The sequence below is a fragment of the Pteropus medius genome, unplaced genomic scaffold, assembly GCF_902729225.1.
Source record: "Pteropus medius unplaced genomic scaffold, Ma_sr-lr_union100, whole genome shotgun sequence".
In the NCBI taxonomy this organism is placed as follows: domain Eukaryota; kingdom Metazoa; phylum Chordata; class Mammalia; order Chiroptera; family Pteropodidae; genus Pteropus; species Pteropus medius.
Genome location: NW_024352787.1, coordinates 20,803,085 through 20,823,409, shown reverse-complemented (window position 1 = coordinate 20,823,409; position 20,325 = coordinate 20,803,085). Strand labels below are relative to the sequence as shown.

General features: G+C 31.9%; 1 protein-coding gene across 1 annotated transcript in view; it reads left to right on the top strand.

Moving 5' to 3' along the window:
* Positions 1-20,325, top strand: part of SEPTIN14 (septin 14) — a 117,139-nt gene that overhangs the window by 46,441 nt on the left and 50,373 nt on the right. The window contains exons 4-5 of the mRNA XM_039849233.1: positions 7,192-7,378; positions 9,770-9,931. Of these exons, the coding sequence (XP_039705167.1) occupies positions 7,192-7,378; positions 9,770-9,931 (349 nt within the window). The remainder of the gene's footprint in view (positions 1-7,191; positions 7,379-9,769; positions 9,932-20,325) is intronic.

Genomic DNA, 20,325 nt, shown 5'->3' with positions numbered 1-20,325 from the left:
CTAAGTGAGTTTCATTTCACCTGGACTATTTTAAATTTTATAGTAATATATTCATTTATGATTTGGATAATTGATAGAAAATAATCCAACAAGTAAATAAATGGTAAACATCAATTATTTTTAATTTTAAGAAACAACCTTATAATATAAAAGAAGTATAATGGGTTGAATGATGATCCCCAAAAAGGTATCTATACATTTTAATCCCCGGAATTACTACATGTGATCTTATTTGAACAAACAAGTCTTTGTAGATATAATTTAGTTAAGAGACTCAATATTAGATTATCCTGGGTTATCTGGGTACACCTTAAATTCAACAACAAATGTCCTTAAAAGAGATGCCTAAAGAGCAAAAGAGAAGGTCACATGAACATCAAGGCAGATGCTGGACTGATGTAGCCAGAGGAAATGCCAACAGCCAATGGAAGTCGAAAAAAGCAAGAAAATATTCTCCTCTAAAGCCTCCTGATATAGTGTGACCTTACAATACTTGGATTTTGGACTTCTGGCCTCCCGAACTGTGATAGAATACGTTTCTATTGTTTTAACCACCCCATCTGTGGTAATTTTTTATGACAGACTCAGGAAATTAATACAGGGCACACCACTTAATATGGGCCTTATTCCACAATACAATGAAATGCAAATAATACATTAAACATATTGACCCTAGGCTTAATTCTACATTAAAAAACTACTTTTAAAAGTATTGATATTCATACTATGGTGATATTCACTTTCTAAATATTAATAACTATTTAAAAACAATTGTGATTTTATGTATATGTGGGATATAAAACTGAAAGCAACAAATGAACAAGACAAAACTCAAAGACAGAGATGACAGTATAGTGGCTACAGGGAGAAAGGAGAGAATGGGGATGTGGATAAGGGTAAAGGGGGTCAAATATATGGTGACGGAAGGAAATTTCACTTTGGGTGGTGAACACAGTGCAATACACATATTATATATTATTGAATTTTACACTTGGAACCTATATAATTTTATTTACCAATTGTACCCCAATAAATTTAATAGAAAAAGAATTGTCATCTGTAAAAAGTGTCAGTTTGACTTCTTCATTTTTAATTTGGATGCCTTTTAGTTCTTCTTCTTTCCTGATTGCTCTATGACTTTCCATACCATATTGAATAAGAGTGGTGAGAGTAGACAACCTTGTCTTGTTCCTGGATCTTAGAGTGAAGGCTTTTAGTTTTTCACCATTAAGTACGATGTTAACTGAGGGTTTATTGTATATGGCCTTTATTATTTAATTCTGTTCTAATTTTGATTATTTCATTTTTTCTGCTGACTTTGGACTGCTTATTTTGTTCTTTTTCTAGTTTTTAAAGATGTAATGTTAGGTCATTTATTTGGGATTGTTCTTGTTTGTTTGTTTATTTGTTTTTAGATAGGCACAACAATAAAGGGGACAATATATCAAGAAGACATAACACTCATCAATATATATGCTCCCAATAAAGAATCATCAAGATATGTAAAGCAGGGAGCATCAAAACATATAAAGCAGCTACTAACTTGTTTTTTAGATAATTATATGAACTTTTCTCTTATTATTGCTTTTGCTATATCCCAAAAGTTTTTATATGTTGTATTTTCATTCTTACTTGCTACTATGTATCTCTCGATCTCTCCTTTTATTTCTTCTTTGACACAGTTGTTCTTTAGTAGCATATTGTTTGGTCTCCACATACTTGTTTTTCCCACTTTTTTTTTTAGCAGTTGATCTTTAGTTTCAACGCTGTGGTAAAGAATATGCTTGGTATGATTTCAGTCTTTTAAAATTTGTTGAGGCTGGTTTTGTGTCCTAACTTATGATCTATCCTTGAGAATGTTCCATGTGCACTAGAGAATGTATAATCTGGAATTTTTGGATGAGAGCCACCCAAGGGTGGTGAGCTCTATATGTGTCAGTTATGTCCAATTGGTTGAATGTGTCATTTAAGGTTGACATTTCCTTAATGATTTTCTTTTTGGATGATCTATCTATAGCTGTAGTGGAGTATTCAGGTCCTCTATTATTATTGTTTTTTTTTTTTTTTTAAGTTTTCCCTTTAGTTCTGTTAGTAGCTGCTTTATATATCTCGAAGCTCCCTGATTGGGAGCATATATATTGGTGAGTGTTCTGTTTTCTTGAAGTATTGTCCCCCTTTATCGTTATTGAGTGTTCATCTTTGTCTCTTGGTACTTCTTTTCTTTTTAATCTAGAAATTTATTTTGTCAGATGTAGATATGGCTACATCAGCTTTTCTCTGGATACCATTTGTTTGGAATATCGTTTTCCACCCTTTCACTGTGAGTCTATATTTGTCCTTGCAGCTGAGATGTGTCTCTTGAAAGCTGCATATGATTTTTTGATCCAAAATACTACTTTGTGCCTTTTTATTGATGAGTTCAGTCCATTTACACATAGAGTTATTTTTCAATAACCATTTTATATTTTGTTTTGTAGTAGCTCTGTGTCTCTATTGTTTTTTTTCTCTGTGTCTTTCTGTTATTTTAGTTTGGTGGTATTCTATGATATTTCCTCTCTTCCATCTTTTTTTTATTTGTTATGTGTCTCAGTTCTGTTTTGTGTGTGTGTGTGTGTGTGTGGTTACAGTTAAGTTTTGTAAAAATAAGTTTTATATATACAGTAGTTCTTTTTCTTCTGAACACATCTTATCTCTATTCATCTTTCCAAATTCAGACCTTTACTCCCTCCCCTTTTCTGTTTATGTCGTTTCAAATTATTTCTATTTATGCTATGATTTCATTTCCGAGTTGCAGTAGCTATTGTCTTCCATTTTTTCAATGTTTTTACTACCTTCAACCTTTATGTTATATATAAGTGTATAATATCCTATTCTAAATAATGGTTGCAATTTCCTACTTCCGTCTGTCTGTTAGTCATCTTACTCATAGTTTTGTATCTTTTAGTCTTTTAGTTTCGGGTAGAATAACTTCCTCTAGTATTTTTTTGTAATACTAGCCTTGTGGCGGAAAATTTCCTTAGCTTCTGTCTTTATTTCTACTTCATATTTAAAGGAGAACGCAGAAACTTGGCTGGTAATTTCTCTCTTTCAATAGTTGGAATATTTGATTTCACTCCCTCCTAGCTTGTAGTTTCTGCTTTAAAATCCAGTGATAATCAAAGGATTTTCCTTTATAGGTTACCATTTTGTTTTCCTTGGCTGCTTTGAGAATTCTTTGTCATTAATTTTTGACAATTTTAATGTAATGTGTCTTGGAGAAGGCCTTTTTGGGTTGAGAAAATTAGATCTTCTGTTTGCTTCCTGGATTTGAGGATCCAGTTTTTTTCCATTGGTTTTGGAAGTTCTCGCCAACTATTTGTTTGAATAGGCTCTCTGTTCCCTTCTCCTTCTCTTTTCCTTTTGGTATTCCCATTATGTTTATATTGCTCTTTCTGATGGTGTCAGATAGTTCCTGTAGAATTCTTTCATTATTTTTTAACTCTCAAGTGTCTCTCTATATTCCCATCTTCATCATTTCCAGATTGTTGTCTTTGATATCACTATTTAATCCCTCTACCTGGTCCACTCTACTTCCTAAACTTACTATTTCATTATTCATCTCTTTTATTGAGGTTTTCAGCTCCAGAATTTCTATTTGGTTCTTTTTAAAGTTTCAGTTTCTTTAGTAAAGTATTCCTGTTGTTCACTGTTTTCATTTCTGAGTTCATTAAACAGCCTATCTGAGTTTTCTTGCAGCTTGTTGAGATTTTTCAGAACTGCAATCTTGGGGCTCACTGCTAGCTCTGGGAGTGTGTGTGGAGGCAAGCTCTGGAAGGGTGGTGAGGGGGATGCGTCCAGCCTCCATGATTCAGCTTTCTGTCTGGCAATGGTAGTTGCTAGAAAACTGCTGTCATGCCTCTGTATTTTGTCTCTACCCTTATCTCTGTCCTAATCACTGAGTTCCACTGCCATAGTCTATGCTGATTACTCAGCTAGGAATGCTGTGGGCTACAGAAAGTGTGCTCTTCAATCTGATTCCTTCTCTCTCCTTGAGTCCCACAGGGAGCTTTGGGCTGCATCTGTGGCACTGGTGTCTGATCTATTCCCTTTCCTCCTCCCTTGCTTGGCTGAATTGCAACCTTCAGGTTCTCTGCTGCATAGATTTCTCAGACATGTTTGTGTCTTAGGCTGGAAATTTTCTGTTGAATTGTAGCTGTTCAATTTGTTGTAATTTCAAGGGGAATGAGCAAAGGGACCACTCATGTCACCATGCTTCTGAGGTCCCATAATTTTTTGTTTGTTTTTCACTTCTTTTTTTTTTTGTCTTAGATTTTTGACAATCTCATATTATATGTCTTGGAGAAGACTTTTTGCATTTAGGCATATGGTGATCTGTTAGGTTTTATAACTTAGTTGTCTAAGTCTCTCCCCAGGTTTGGAAAGTTCTCAGCTACTATTTTTTAAAATGAACTCTCTTTCCTCTTTTTCCCCTCTCTTCTCCTTCTGAAACTCCATTTACTCTACTATTTGTATGTTTTATGTATTCCCATGAATCACATTGACTTTCTTTACTTTTTTTCATTCATTATTTTGGTCTTTTTTTTTCTCTTCTGCTTGGGTTATTTCAAAGTTTCTATTCTCTAGCTCACTGATTCTATCCTTCTACTGTAAATGCTCACTACTGCATTTTCCATTTAATTCATTGATTTCTTAAGGTCCAAACATTTTTTGGATCTATTTAATGATTTCTCATTTTGCTTATATATTGTTTTCCTGATTTCATTGAGTTATATTTCTGTGTTTTCTTATATCTCATTGAATTTCATTTAAAAAGCGTTTTAAAATCCTTATCAGATAGATTGCAAAATTCCAAGCCTTTGATTCAATTACAGAGGATTATTATTCTTTTGGTGATAATGCTTTTCCCTAATTTTTCATGTTCCTTGGAGTTTCACATTGCTGATTTTACATTTGAAGTAGCAGACACCTCCTCAAATCTTTTCTAGTTGCAATCAAGTGTAATATATTGTTCATTGGTTCTGTTGTTTCTGGGACCCTCTATGATCTTGCATGATATCCTAGCCCCACATTACTTGCTCCTTATTGTGGCAAAAGCCTTATGATTTGGGGTCCTCTCTAGCTCTTACAGCTCACATGAGGGCCATTGGAAACTTCTTTCTTTTTTTTTTCCAGAAAGTGTTGCTATAGCTCAAGTTTTCCAGAAAAAAAAATGGTTTCTCCCTTGCTTATAGATTCTGCTCTGATTTTTCTGAGCACATTTCATTTGCCGGATTTCACTCTCACAGCCACACTCAACAGTGTGCACACAGAGCCAGCTACAGAATGGGAAGATATGTGAATTTAACACTTGACCTTTGGAAGTGCATGTAGGCCTGGTGGGGAAATAATCAGGTGAAGTTCTTCTAGAAGTTGATGAGTGAGCTTCTTGCTGAAGTCCTGAGCCTAGTCAGCAGGGATCATGACCCTTTAATGCACTTTGATATTTTTATCTGTCTCTTTCCCAATCTCCTCCCTCCCTTCAATTTCTGCTTTAGTATTATTGGTGCTACTAGAGAGAAATATATTTCTCAGCAGCATCCTACACAGCTAGAGTAGCTGGGCACTTACTCACCATACCCTATTTCCCCTGTGAGAGAGGTTACTGCATCTATTTTAGCCCCAAGCTATGCTGCCTTGAGGGAAGTTAAACATTGACAAATTTTCTCTTATCATTTCCAATACATCCAAATTTATTTATTTATTTTTTATGCTTTAATGGAATCTCCCATCTTGACTGCTTAACTTCTACAAATTTTTTCATCTATTGGTATATGCTCAAGACAACACTCCAGTTTCTCTCTGACTGCATGAAAGAGGGATTGGGGCATGCTTTCTGGCTTTGGCTGGTACCACAGTTCATAAAAAGGTGTGTCTGGCTATTACCAGATGCATAGTTGGGCAAGACTCCCCCTGGTTCCTTGGAATACGGTGCTGGGTTCCACAACTCCCACAGAGGCACTTTTGTTTGTAGATAGATAAGATTTTTAGTTGTTAAAAAGGTGGGATGTATTTCTTGTCATAATGCTGATGTCACTCTTCTTAAATTTTACATACACTGAGACTCACTTTTTGAAATTAAATTTATTGGGGTGACATTGGTTAATAAAATTATATAGGTTTCAAGCATACAATTCAATAATATATCATATGTATATTGCACTGTGTCCACCACCCAAAGTTAAATTTCCTTTCATTACTATATATTTGACCCATTTCACCCTTATCTACATCTTACCCCTCCCTTTTCCCTCTGGTGACCACTAAATTGTTATCCGTGTGTGTGAGTTTTTGTTTGTTTTGTTCATATGTTGCTGTCAGTTTTATATTCTACAAAACTGTTTCTGAAATCATATGTTTCTCAATGTTTTCTGTAGTGTATATTTCTCTAGGTTTTAAAGAATGCATAGAATTGTGTATCTATCATTTCAGTTGTGACGTAGAACAGTTCTATTGCATTAAAAAATTTTCTTGTACTTTATCTATTCCTGTGCTTCTACCACACTGTATTATTTCAGCTTTATAATAAGACCATATATGAAGAATAGATCTCCTTGGTTTTCCACAGTATGTCTTGACCACTCTTGGTCTTTTGCATTTATATCTATATCTATCTATCTATCTATCTATCTATCTATCTATCTATCTATCTATCTATCTCTATCTCTATCTCTATCTCTATATCTATATCTATATATAACAAATATATATATATAAAACAAATCCCACCCAAGGTGGTTAAGGAAGTTGCACTTGATTAGTATTCTTGTTTATATCTCTTCGAGAATTGGCCAGACAATGGACAGTATCTGGGACTTTGTATTGAAAAAAGATTGTCATGAGCTGTTATAATGTAAACACATTTTTGCTATTAAAAATGCTATTGAAAGCAGCCAAAAAAATTTTATATATATAAATTTTGTTTTCTTATCGGGATTGCATTGAATTGATAGATCATTTTGCCATTTCTATAAACAATGTAAAGCATGGGCCTTTTATTGGTTTGTAATTGCTATTGTTGTAAGGACATGTTATGCACATTTTTTATTATCATGACAAACTATTGAGTACATATATTAACTATTTATTAAATGGTAAAACTATAGACTTCAGATGTTATTAATATGTTATGCTAAATGTTTAATTGTTTTTCAGCTTCCAACCAATAGCTGACTACATAGATGCTCAATTTGAGGCCTATCTTCAAGAAGAATTAAAAATTAAGCGTTCCTTTGTCGACTACCATGATTCTCGTATCCATGTGTGCCTTTACTTCATTTCACCTACAGGACATTCTCTGAAGTCCCTGGATCTATTAACCATGAAGAACATTGACAGTAAGGTATGTTTGGTAAATCTATCAACATATCAAGATTTGATAATTATTTAGAGATAATACATATTTCAGGTATACATATACAAGAACTTATTTTTAATATGTGTATATATTTTTTCTGTTAATTTTTAAAACAAATGTATTAATTTCTTGAGATTATTATTATGAAATTCCACAGACTTAGTGGTTTAAATGACAGAAATTAATTTTATCACAGTTCTCAAGACTAGAAGTCCAAGATCAAGGTGTTGTCAAATTTTGTTTCTTCTGAAATCTTTCCCTTTGGGTGGCAGATGGCTGCCTTCTCACTGTGTTCTCACACGGGCTTTCCTTTGTGCACACATCTGATATGTCTTTGTGTGCTCAAGTTTCCACTTCTTATAAAGACACCAAGATAAGATTATAAAGATACCAATATAAAGACATCAGATAAGATTAAGACCCATCCTAATCGCCCTACTATAACTTAATTACCACATTAAAGATTGTATTTCTAAATGCAGTCACATTCTGTGATATTGGAGATTAGGGCTTCAAAATATGCATGGGCAGGTGTGTGTGTGTGTGTGTGTGTGTGTGTGTGTGTGTGTGTGTGTGTGTGTGTGTAAGCAGTCAGTCCATAACAACATTTGAAAAATTTAATATTAGCTTGCTTTCTAGAGAAATTTAATTAAAAAAATGCATTAAGACAATGAGATGCAGATAAAAAATTATTAAACTAAAAATTTAGTTTTTTGTGATTAAATGATAATTCAGATCATGGTCATTTGCCTATATTTTTGAAATTGAATTTACAGTACTATAAAATAACCTTGTTAATATTTACCTGGTACCACGGATATTGTGAAACATGAAGCTTCATGATTCTGACTACTGGTCCTATTAGAGAGGATGCAAAATGCAACATATGTATTTTTCCAACGGAGGGTCAATATACATATGAAAGAAACTTATGTCATGAGATTCTTCCCTGCACTCAGCCCTGATAAAACATGTTGTTTTCAATTTTATTTAGTTGAGGGGAGGAAAAGTTCTAAAATTGTTTTGTTTTGTCAAAGAAGGCCTGACTTATGTATTGTTCAAACTAGAAAGAAATTTTGTAGTTAATCTCATATACTATCAAGTAAAGAAGTTAGATTTCTAGTTAAAATTAAAAGCTACTTTAATTTCTCAATTTGTACTATATTCAATAATCAGGAACACACAGTTGTATCTTTAGTATTAAGGGTATCTATAATCATTAAGCAATTTCCAGATATAGGAAATTGCTAATTTTTGCAAGTATCATTACCTAAAGGGATTGGCAAGGATTCATATATGTCTGTTGTCTTCTGTTCCAGGTTGTTCAGCTCTTTCTTTAGTAAGTGACTTTTGTTCCTCAAATCTGAATACCTGAGGAATGATTAACATGGAAAGTTTTTATGTCTTATGTGTTAATGATTTACTATCACTGGAGGGTATGTTTTCCCAGCTTTCTCACCAATACCACCCAAGAAATATATGTTCTACTTGGATCTATCTTAGCAGCTGTCTGCTTTCTACAGTGGAAGCTGTTTTTTAAAATTATACAATTATTCACAACTTTAAGCATCTATGTTACAATATTAAAGCCTTAGATTTGAACAAGGATTTTTTAAATGTACTTTGTAACAGTAATAAAACCTTTTAGAATTTTGCATATTATTATTTTCTACAGAATTTAATTATTAAGATGTAAATGCATGGAGAACAGAATGATTATATTTTAGGACTAGAAAGAAAACATAAATAATTTTAACCCTCAAATATGCTACATGGAAATAATTCCATTTTAAAAATTACAAATTGACATATTTTTAGCAAGCTGCTATACACACACATACATACATTCAGCTTTTAGAGTATGGTAACAAAAAAGTCTATTGTTTCTAGGCGGTCTTTGGAAAACAAACAAACCTCTCTGCAAAGACATACAGGTAGAGCAATGATATGTTGAAATGTTGGTTAAGATAGGTTTATGGAGACGATGATACAAATGAATGAAGGACAAATTGTTTTACAGTTTTGATAAAAGCCTTCTTCTGCCTTTTTAAGCACTCAATTAAATTAGAAATAAAATAAATTGATAATGAATTAAATAGATTCCATCATCCTACTGCTTATGTTTACTAATTCCTGATGTGTTAAAAGTGTAAGAAAGTTTGAGAAATAAACAAAAATTAAGACTTCTAAACCTGAATTCTGATAAATTTATTTTCAAAAGTACTGAGTATTTTGGAAAACCATTTTGTGAGGATAACAAAATAGTCAGTGATTATCTAGTTACAAATATTTGTTGTCAGAGAGTGTGAGATTTCAAGTAAAAATTCTAGGATTCACAACTAATCCCCTATGGTAAGATTTTTTTCTTCTTAATAGGTGAATATTATACCACTGATTGCCAAAGCAGATGCAATTTCTAAAAATGATTTACAGAAATTTAAATGTAAGATAATGAGTGAATTGGTTACTCATGGCATCCAGATATACCAGTTCCCAACAGATGATGAAACTACCACTCAAGTGAACTCCTCAATGAATGTAAGCTTCTAACTATTGAGTATCAATTCTGTTTTATATGTGGGAATCAATATAATTTATAAATAGCAATATTAATAATATATTGTCACTTGCTTCTGACAAAAAGACTATAAATTAGGTGTTTTTTTTCCAAAATCTACTATGAAAAAATGTTTTATTTTCTTATTTTAAAAAAATATTCACTGACAATTAATTCTATTTTTATTAGATTTATTGAGATATAGTTGACATGCTTATGATTCACCTATTAAAGTATACGAATCAATAATTTTTAGTCTATTCACGGATGTGCATGACCACCACCACAATCAATTTTAGAACATTGTTATCATCTCAAAAATAAATGCTATACCATTAGCTCCATTCCCCCCACCCCACTACCTGTGAGCCCTTCTCTCCACCAACTCTAGGCAACCACTAATCAATTTCTTTCATTGTAGATTTCTTGGTTCTGGACATATTATATGAATTGAATTATATGACATTTTGTCTTTTCATATGCTCATTGTCTAATTAGTATATCTTCCCAGGAGATACATTTGCTTAGATCTTTTACCCATTTCTAAATTGTGCTTTTGTCTTTTCATTATTGAGTTTATTATATTTTCTGGATAAAAATTTCTTATAAGAAATAGGATTTGCAAATATTTTCTTTCAATTTGTTAGTCATGTTTTAACTTTTTTTTGGTGTCCTTTGACACCATAAAAGATTTGAAATTTTATGAAGTCTAATTTATCTTTTTTTTTTGCTCATGATTTTGGTGTCATATCTAAGAATATTTTGCCAAATCCAAGGTAATAAAGATTTACTTATGTCTTGTTCTAAGAGTTTTAAAATTTATAGCAAAATAAACATAATATAAAACTCACCATCTTAAACATTTTAACGTGTACAGTTGAGTGGCATTATAGATTTACATTGTGCTATCATGGTCTCCATCTATCCACAGAACTCTTCATCTTGCAAAGGAAACTTTGTATCTAGGATTCCTGGTCGGCAAAATTCTATTTCTTGGACACTTTGATGTGTTATCTTATGGCTTACTGGTTTTCATATTTCTGTTGAGATGTTGAATGTTAATCTTTTGGGGATTTCTTAGTAATTAATGAGTTGTTTTCTCTTGTTAACAATTTACATATTTACAATGATGTGTCTATTGGCGAATCGCCTTGCATTTATCTTGGTTTTTGTTGAGTTTCTTAGATGTGTTGGTTATTGTTTTTCAATAAATCTGCAAATTTTCTATAACCATTTCTTTGAGTATTTCCTCTGCTCTTTTCTCTTTCTTTGGTATTCCCATTACATGCATGTTGGCGCACTTAATGGTACCCTACATTTGTCTGAGTCTCAACCTCACATTTCTGAGTCTCTCTTCAATTTTCTCTTGTTTTTTTTCTTTCCTTGCATAATCTCTGTCTTCATATTTATTTATTCTTTCCTCTGCCAGTTCAAATCAATTTTGGAGCCACACTCCCAATTTTTTTATTATTAGTCATTGTACTTTTCAGACGAGATCGAGTGTGTTCAGGGTGGTATGGCCGTAGACAGTCATTGTACTTTTCAGATATGGAATTCCAATTTGGTCATTTTAATAATTTCTATTTCTTTATTAATATTTTCTGTTATATGCAATATTATCTTCATATTTTCCTTTACTTCTTTTTATCCCTAGGTATACCGTTTTCATGTGTTTATTGAATTTATTTGTCTTTTTTTGACTAAAAATATTGTTATTGTTTCAGGTCTTATATTTAGATCCTTAATCTATTTTGAGTTAATTTTGGTGTGGTGATAGACAACAGTCTAGTTTCATTCTTTTGTAGGTGGCCTTCCAGTCTTCCCAGCACCATTTATTGAAGAGGCTTTTCTTTCTCCACTGCATGTTTTTGGCTTTTTTGTTGAAAATTATTTGCCCATATAAATATAGATTTACTTCTGGAAACTTAATTCTGTTCCACTGGTCTGTGTGTCTGTTTTGCTGCCAATATCATGCCATTTTGATTACTGTTGCTTTGTAGTATAATTTGAAGTCAGGAAGAGTGATGTCTCCAGCCTCATCCTTTTTTCTCAGGATGGCTTTGGCAATTCGGGGTCTTTTGTATTTCCATACAAATCTGATGATTTTTTGTGCTATTTCTTTTTTAAAAAAGCCGATGGGATATTGATGGAGATTGCATTAAATCTGTATAATGTTTTAGGTAACATGATAATTTTAACTATGTTGATTCTTCCAATCCAAGAACACAGAATATCTTTCCATTTCTTTGTATCTTCTTTGATTTCTTTTAATAGGGTCTTATAGTTTTTATTATATAGTTCCTTCACATGTTTTGTTAAATTTATTCCTATGTATTTTATTCTTTTTGTTGCAATTATGAAAGGAATTATTTTTTCCCCTTCTTTCTCTGACACTTCATTATTAGATTATAGGAATGCTATAGATTTTTCAATGCTGATTTTGTATCCAGAGACTTTACTGTATTTGTTTATTGTTTCTAGTAGAGTTCTTGTGGAGTCTTTAGGGTTTTCTATTTAGAGAATCATATCATTCACAAATAGTGACAGTGTGAATTCTTCGCTTCCTATTTGGATGCCTTTTATATCTTTCTCTTGTCTGATTGCACTCACTAGGACCTCCAATGTTATACTGAATAAGAATGGCGATAGTGGACAGCCTTGCTTTGTTCCTGATCTTAGATGGAAGGTTATTAGTTTTTCACCGTTAAGTATAATGTTGGCTGAGGATTTGTCATAGATGGCCTTTATGATGTTAAGTACTTTCTTTCTATACCGATTTTGTGAAGTGTTTTGATCACGAATGAATGCTGTATCTTGTTGAAGGCATTTTCTGCATCTATTGATATGATCATATCATATTAATCAATTTGCATATGTTGAACTATCCCTATGCCCCTGGGATGAAGCCCACTTGATCGTGGTGTACAATCTTTTTAATATGTTGCTGAATTCGGTTCGCCAGTATCTTATTAGAATTCTTGCTGTGTTCATGAGAGAGATATATAATGCCTTTATTTTCTTGTATATATTTAATCATGCTCTCTGCCCTCAGTTTCAGTCCCTGTAAGTATTAGCAACAGTCTCGGCAGCATTTGTTCATATTGCCATGGGGCTCCGTGGTGTTTGGTTTTGGAGGGTATGGGGGTAGGGGACCTCTGCATTGGAGTTTGGGGACAGCAGCTCAGCCTCAGTTTTGCAACCAGGGCTGGTAAAAATCGACTGTTGTTTCTCTGCCTTCCGCTTCTCTGCTTTCTGCTCAGATGATTGAGCCTTGCCGCTGGCTGCGTAGAACTCATAACTGTCTCAGGCTTGGCTGTTCAGGAGAGTCTCTGCTCTTTATCCCCTCCCTTGAGAATCAGCTTCTTTATTTCTCCCAGTCCACCGCCTGACACCCAGGGTTCTGACCTGTGGTAGCTCTTAGGCGCAGATCCTATGATCAAATGTGCTGGTGTGCAGTTTGGGTATTTTTTGTTGAGTTTTAGATATTCAGCTTATTGTTGCTTCAAGGAGAGAGATCTGGGGATGTCTCTCCACCATGTTTCCTTTTCGAGTCTGATTCTATTTTTATGTGTTAGATAATTTTATATTCTTCACATATATTATTTGTGTTTTTGCATTTTGTTTATTTCATTTAGTGTAATGTTTTCCAATCATGTTTTTGCTTATGGGAAATTTTTCTTTTTTAAAAAGACTTAGCAATATTAAATTGTATGTACATACCACATTTTAAAATCTACTCATTCATATGAACATTTAAGTTGTTTCCACATCTTGACTATTTTGAGTAATGCAGCAATGAACATAAAAGTGCAGATATGTCTTTGAGCCAGAAATCAATTGTTTTGGATATCCAGAAGAGAGACTACTGGATCAAATGATAATTTTATTTATTTTTATTTTTTTGAAAAACTTTCATACTGTCATCCTGATTTACATTCCAACCAACAGAACATAAAATTTATTTTTCTCCATATCCTTAACATCAATTATTGTTTTTTCATAATAATTACCTTAACATATGTAAGTTGCTATATCACTAGGGTTTTGATTGGCATTTTTTTGATGATTTCTAATGTTGAACACCTTTTCATGTACCTGTTAGCCATTTGTATATAATTCATGAAGAAATATTTATCCAAATCCTTTGCCCATTTTACATTGGTTATTTGTTTTCTTGCTATTGAATTGTAGGAGTTTTTTATATGTTTTGGATATTTATTCTTTCTCAGATATGTTGTTTGCCTCTATTTACTGCTAATTGTCTTTTCATTTGTTAAGTATTTCCTTTGTTAAATAAAAGCTTTTTAGTTTGATGTAGTCCCACTATTTTTGCTTTGGTTACCTGTGTTTTTCATGTCATATACAAGAAATAATCACCCAGTCTAATGTCTAAAATTTTTTCTCTTTTTTTTTCTAAGAGTTTTATCGTTACTGTTTTTCATTTGATTTTAATACATTTAAAATCGCTCATTGTAAATGGCGTGATATAAAGATCCAAAATCATTCTTTTGTGTATGGATATCCAACTTTCCCAGCAAGATTTATTGAAGAGAGTAACTTTTCCCCATTGTGTATTCCTGACTTTCTGTCAAAGATCAGATGACTGTATTTATGTGGGTTTATTTTTGGGTTCTCTATTCTTACCATTGATCTTTATTTCTTTTCTTATGCCAATGCCATACTGTTTTGAATACTTTAGCTTTGTAACATCGTTTGAATTTAGAGAATGCGATACTTCCAAGTTTTGTTTTTTTGTAATATTTCTTTGGGCATTCAATTATTGACTTTTGTAATTCCTAATGATTTTAAGATTGTCTTCAATTTCTGTGAAAAAATTCCATTGAACTTTTAATAGAGTTTGCATTAAATCTATAGAAAACTTTGGAAAGTATGGATATTTTAATATATTAACTTTTTCGATCCATGAACATAGTATGTTCTATTTATTTTTGTCTTTTAATTTTGTCTCATTATTTTATAGTTTCACTGTATAAATCTTTAATCTCCTTAATTAAATTTATTCTAAGTATTTTAGATTTAAAAAATGCTTTAATAATTTATTTTTTAAGAATTAAAATATACAGAAAAGTTGCAAATACAATAAACAGAACTTTCATGTCCTTGAAACCAGTTTCCTCAATATAACATTTAATTGCATTGGTTCTATGGCAAACATCCTCTCTTCTCTGAACCAAATATCTGGGCACCCTATGACCAAGTCAAGTTGGCACATAAAATTAACCATCACACCACTTTATCTAAAATAGCAGCCCATTATTTTTCTTTATATAATTTGTCACTTTCTGACCTTATATTATATATCTGTTAGTTATGTATATATTATCTATCATTCCCATTGAAAATGTGTGCTCAGTGAGGACAAATTAGTTATTGCTTTTCTTGGATACCTTTGTATTCCTAGTGCCTAGAAAAGTGCCTGAAACATAGTTAGTGCTCATTAAATATTTGTTGAATTAAAAAAATAAATGAGGGGTGGCTCCATAGTGTAGCGGTTAGCAAGTCTGCTTTACATGCATAAGGTCCTGGGTTCACGCCCCAGGTGGAGCCAAGGACCATACCAAGGGGGCGCCAGGCCCCAGGTGCAGCACCATAAGCGTGTGGGAGGAGACATCCCACCTTCAGAGATCCATTTCTTAAGGGGAGATGTAAACATCTATAGGTCAGGAGTGGAAGTGAGGCGGGAGAGAATTAAAGAGGGGGAAAATAAATGAACTAATGGAGTAGTGATTTTAGTTTATTAATGACATTACGGTTAATCATGACAACGTGGATGAATCTTGAGATATGCTAAGCAAAATAAGTCAGAAATAAAAGTCGAGAATCATATTATTTCACTCTTATGTAGGGTATAAAACTTAAAGCAACAAAAGAACAAGACAAACAAACAGTCTCATGGACACAGATAACAGTTTAGTGGTTATCAGAGGGAAGGGGGAGCGGGGACGTAGATAAGGGTAAAGGGAGTCAAATATATGTTGATGAAAGAAAATTTAATTTGGGTGGTGAACACACAATGCAGTATACATATGATGTATTATTGAATCGTACATTTGAAACTTATGTAATTTTGTTAATCAATGTTGCCCCAATAAATTTAATTGAAAAAATTAAAAAATTTTAAATAAAAAATAAAAAAGAATTAACAACAAACTTTTAAAAAACTTAAGAGGATTACCCAAAGCAATATGTAGATTTCGTGCAATATTCATCAAAATACCAATGACATTTTTTTATAAAGAAATAGAACAAAAAACATTAGATTTATATGGAATCACAAAAGACCCCAAATAGCCAAAGGAATCCTGATAAAAAAGAACAAGGTCAGAAGGATCACTCTGCCTGACTTTAAATTATACTACAAAGTGACAATAATCAAAACAGCATGGTATTGGTAGAAAAACAGACACATGGACCAATGGAACAGGATTGAGAATCCAGAAATAAATCCACGTATATCTGGGCAAATAATTTTTGACAAAGGAGCCAAAAATATACAATGGAGGAAAGAAAGTCTTTTCAATAAATGGTGCTGGGAAAATTAGAAAGCTACATGCAAAAGAATGAAAATAGACTGCTATTTGTCACCATACACCAACATTAACTCAAAAAAACAGATGATATATTATTGAATTGTACACTTGGAACCTAAATAATTTAAATCACCAATGTCACTCTGATAAATTTAATAATAAAATAACTGAAGAAAAGGAAATATGTCTTGATTCATGCTATGAGGCCAGCATTTTTTTTTTAATGACAGCTGGCCAAACACTTCAAGTAAAGAAAAACACACACCAACAAATAAAAAAAATATTTTTGATTTTGTTGTAAATGGAATTATTTTCTTAATTACCTTTTCAGACAGGTTTTTGTGAGTGCATAGAAATGCAACTAAGTTTCGTATGTCAATTTAGAATCCTGCTACTTTACAGCATTTGCTTATTCTAAAAGTTATTTTGTGGAGTCTTTAAGGTTTTCTATGTATAATATGTCAGTTTTAAACAGAGATAATTTTACTTCTTCCTTTCTGATTTGAAAAATTTATTTTCTTGCCTAATTGTTCTAAGACTTCTAGTGATATGTTAAATAGGATAAATGAAAGTGGGCATCTTTGCCTTGTTTTGGATATTAGAGGAAAAGCTTTTATCTTTTCACCCTTGGGTATAATGTTAGTCATAGGGTTTTCATAAATGATCTTTATTACATTTAAGTAGTTTTCTTCTATCTCTAATTTATTGAGGGTTTTATATAAAAGAATATTGAGTTGTGCCAAGTTTTTTCTGCATTTATCAAGGTGATTGACCATGTGATTTTTACCTTTTATTCTGTTAATGTGGTGTATCACATTGATTGATTTGTGTATACTGAACCATTCTTGCATCCTAAGAATACTACTCAATCATGTACTGTTGCATTTGGTTTGCTAGTATTTTATTGAAGAATTTTTTGCATCTATGTTATCAAGGTAATTGGCTTGTGATTTTCTTTTCTTGTATGTTTTTGTGTGGCTTTGGAAAGGTTCCCTTTTCTATATTTTGGGAAAAGTTAGAAGATATTGGTATTAAATTTTCTTCAAACGTTTGGTTGAATTCATCCATGAAGTCATCTGGTCCTGGGGATATATATATTTACTTTAATCTCCTTTTTAATTATTGGTCTGCTCAGGTTTTGTATTACTTCTTGATATACTCTAAGTAAGTTGTCTGTTTCTAGGAATTTTTATTTCTTTTAGGTTGTCCAATTTGTTAAAGTATAATGTTCATAATAGTCTCTTACACTGCTTTTAATGTCTGTGGGATCTCTTGTAATGTCTCCTCTTAAATTTCTGATTTTATTTATTTGAATTTTCCTTTTTTTTAAAAAAAAATCAAGCAAAAGATTTACTGATTTTGATTATCTTGTCCAAAAGCCAACTCTGTTTTAAACTTATTTTTCTAATCACTAATTTATTTCTGCTGTAATCATTTGTTTTTCCTTCCTTCTGCTAATTTTAGTTTTAGTTTGGGCTCTCTCCCTCTAGCTCCTTGAAGTGTAAAGTTAGCTTGTTTATTTGAGATTTCTCTCATTTTTTTAAAATGTAGTTTATTGCTATAAATTCTCTGTGAGTACTGTTTTTGTTGCATCCATATGTTTTGACATGTTGAGATCTTTTTCCTTTCATCTTGAGATATATTCTAATTGCCTCTAATTTTTTTCAACTTAATAATTGTTTAAGAATTTTTTAAAATTTTGATGTATTTGTAAAATTTCCCATTTTTATTAAGATTTCTAGTTTTATTCCATTCAGATAAGAGAAGATACTTGAAATGATTTCAATATTCTTAAATTTGTTAAGACCTGTTTTGTGACCTAACATGATTTATATTAGAGAATATTTGATTTACACTTGAGAAGAATGAGTGATCTGATGTGATTTGGAATATTTTGTATATATCTTTTGGGTTCATTATTGATTTCATGTTTTAGCCATTTTAAAAGTGGGATAGTGAAGATTCTCACTATTATTACATTTCTATCTATTTCTCTCTTCAGATCTGTCAGTGATTGCCTTTTATACTTAGGAGCTTTGATGTTGCTAATAAATATATTTATAATTATTATGTATTTCTATGGATTTGACACTTCATTATTATATAATTACTTTCTTTATCTCTTGTAACAGTTTTTGACTTAACTTTTATTTTGTCTGATAAAAGTATAACCATTCCTGTTTCTTGGGTTACAATTTGTATGGAATATCTTTCTCCATCATCATTTTCAGCCTATATGTATCTTTAAATCTAAATTTAGTCTCTTGACAGCCTATAGTTGAGTCTTTTGTTTATCCATTCAGCCTCTCTTTGTCTTCGATTTGAGAGTTTAGTCACTTTACACTTAATTTAATTGATAAGTAATGACTTATTCTAACTTTTGCAAGTTTAATTTACTATCTCTTTTGTAGTTATCTTGTTTCTAGCTCTTCTCTTGTCTTTATTTGTGATTCAATGATTTCTTTTGTGATGATGTGCTTTGAATATTTTCAACTTATCCTTTATTCATCTACTTTACCTTTGTGAATTATTATTTCCATAGGAATTACATCAAACATTTTATATTTATAAAAGTCTGTTTTATGCTAAAAACAACTTAATCGTATACAGTAACTCTACACTTTACGCCACTCTATGTAATTGATATACAGTAACTCTACTTCTTTGTATGTGGTATTTCAATTAGCAAATTTCTATAGTTATAGTTATATTTTTATCTTTTAAATTATAATGGAATATTACAAAAAATGAAATTTTGCTATTTGTGACAACATGGATGGATCTTGAGATGTGCTAAGTGAAATACGTCAGGAAAAAGTTGAGAACCATATGATTTCACTCACATGTGGGATATAAAACTAAAAGCAACAAACAAATGTTACAAACAAACAAAGACTCATGGACATGGAAAATAGTTTAGTGGTTACCAGAGTTAAGTGGGGGAAAGGGGAGGTAGATAGGACTAAAAGGGGTCAAAAATATGGTGACAGAAAAAAATTTAACTTTGGATGGTGAACACACAATGCAATATAAATATGATGTATTACTGAATTGTACACTTGGAAGCTATATGTTTTTATTAACTAATGTCGCCCTTATAAATTTAATAAAAATATATAAACAAATTATACATTAATGTAAAAAGTGATTTATGTGCTAACATTGCAGCATTACACTATTCTGTCTTTATAGTTACCTTTAGTGGAAAGATTTATACACTATTTGCTCTCAAGTTGTTCAGCACATTTTAATTTTAACTTCAAGAACTCAATAACATTTCAGGTAAGATAGATGTAATGGTAATAAACTCCCTCAGTTTTCATTTGTCTGGCAACATTTTTATCTCTTATTTTTTTCAATTACAGTTGATAGTCAATATTATTTTATATTAGTTTCAGATGTACAGCATGGTAGTTAGACATCTATATAATTTATGAACTGATCCCCCCAATTAGTCTAGTACCCACCTGGTATTGTACATAGCTATTATAATATTCTTGACTATATTCCTTATAATGTGCTTTACATCCCCATGACTATTTTGTAACGACCAATTTGTACGTCTTAATCCCTTCACCTTTTTCACTGAACCTCTCAAACCACCTCCCATGTGGCAATCATCAGTTTGTTTTCTGTATCTATGAGTCAGTTTTTGTTTGATTTGTTTATTTATTTTGTTTCTTAGATTCCATATATAAGTGAAATTATATGGTATTTGTTTTTCTGTATCTGACTTTCTGTGTCTTACTTAGCATAATACCCTGAAGGTCCATCCATGTTGTTGCAAATGGTCAGATTTTTTAATGACTGAGTAATATTTTATT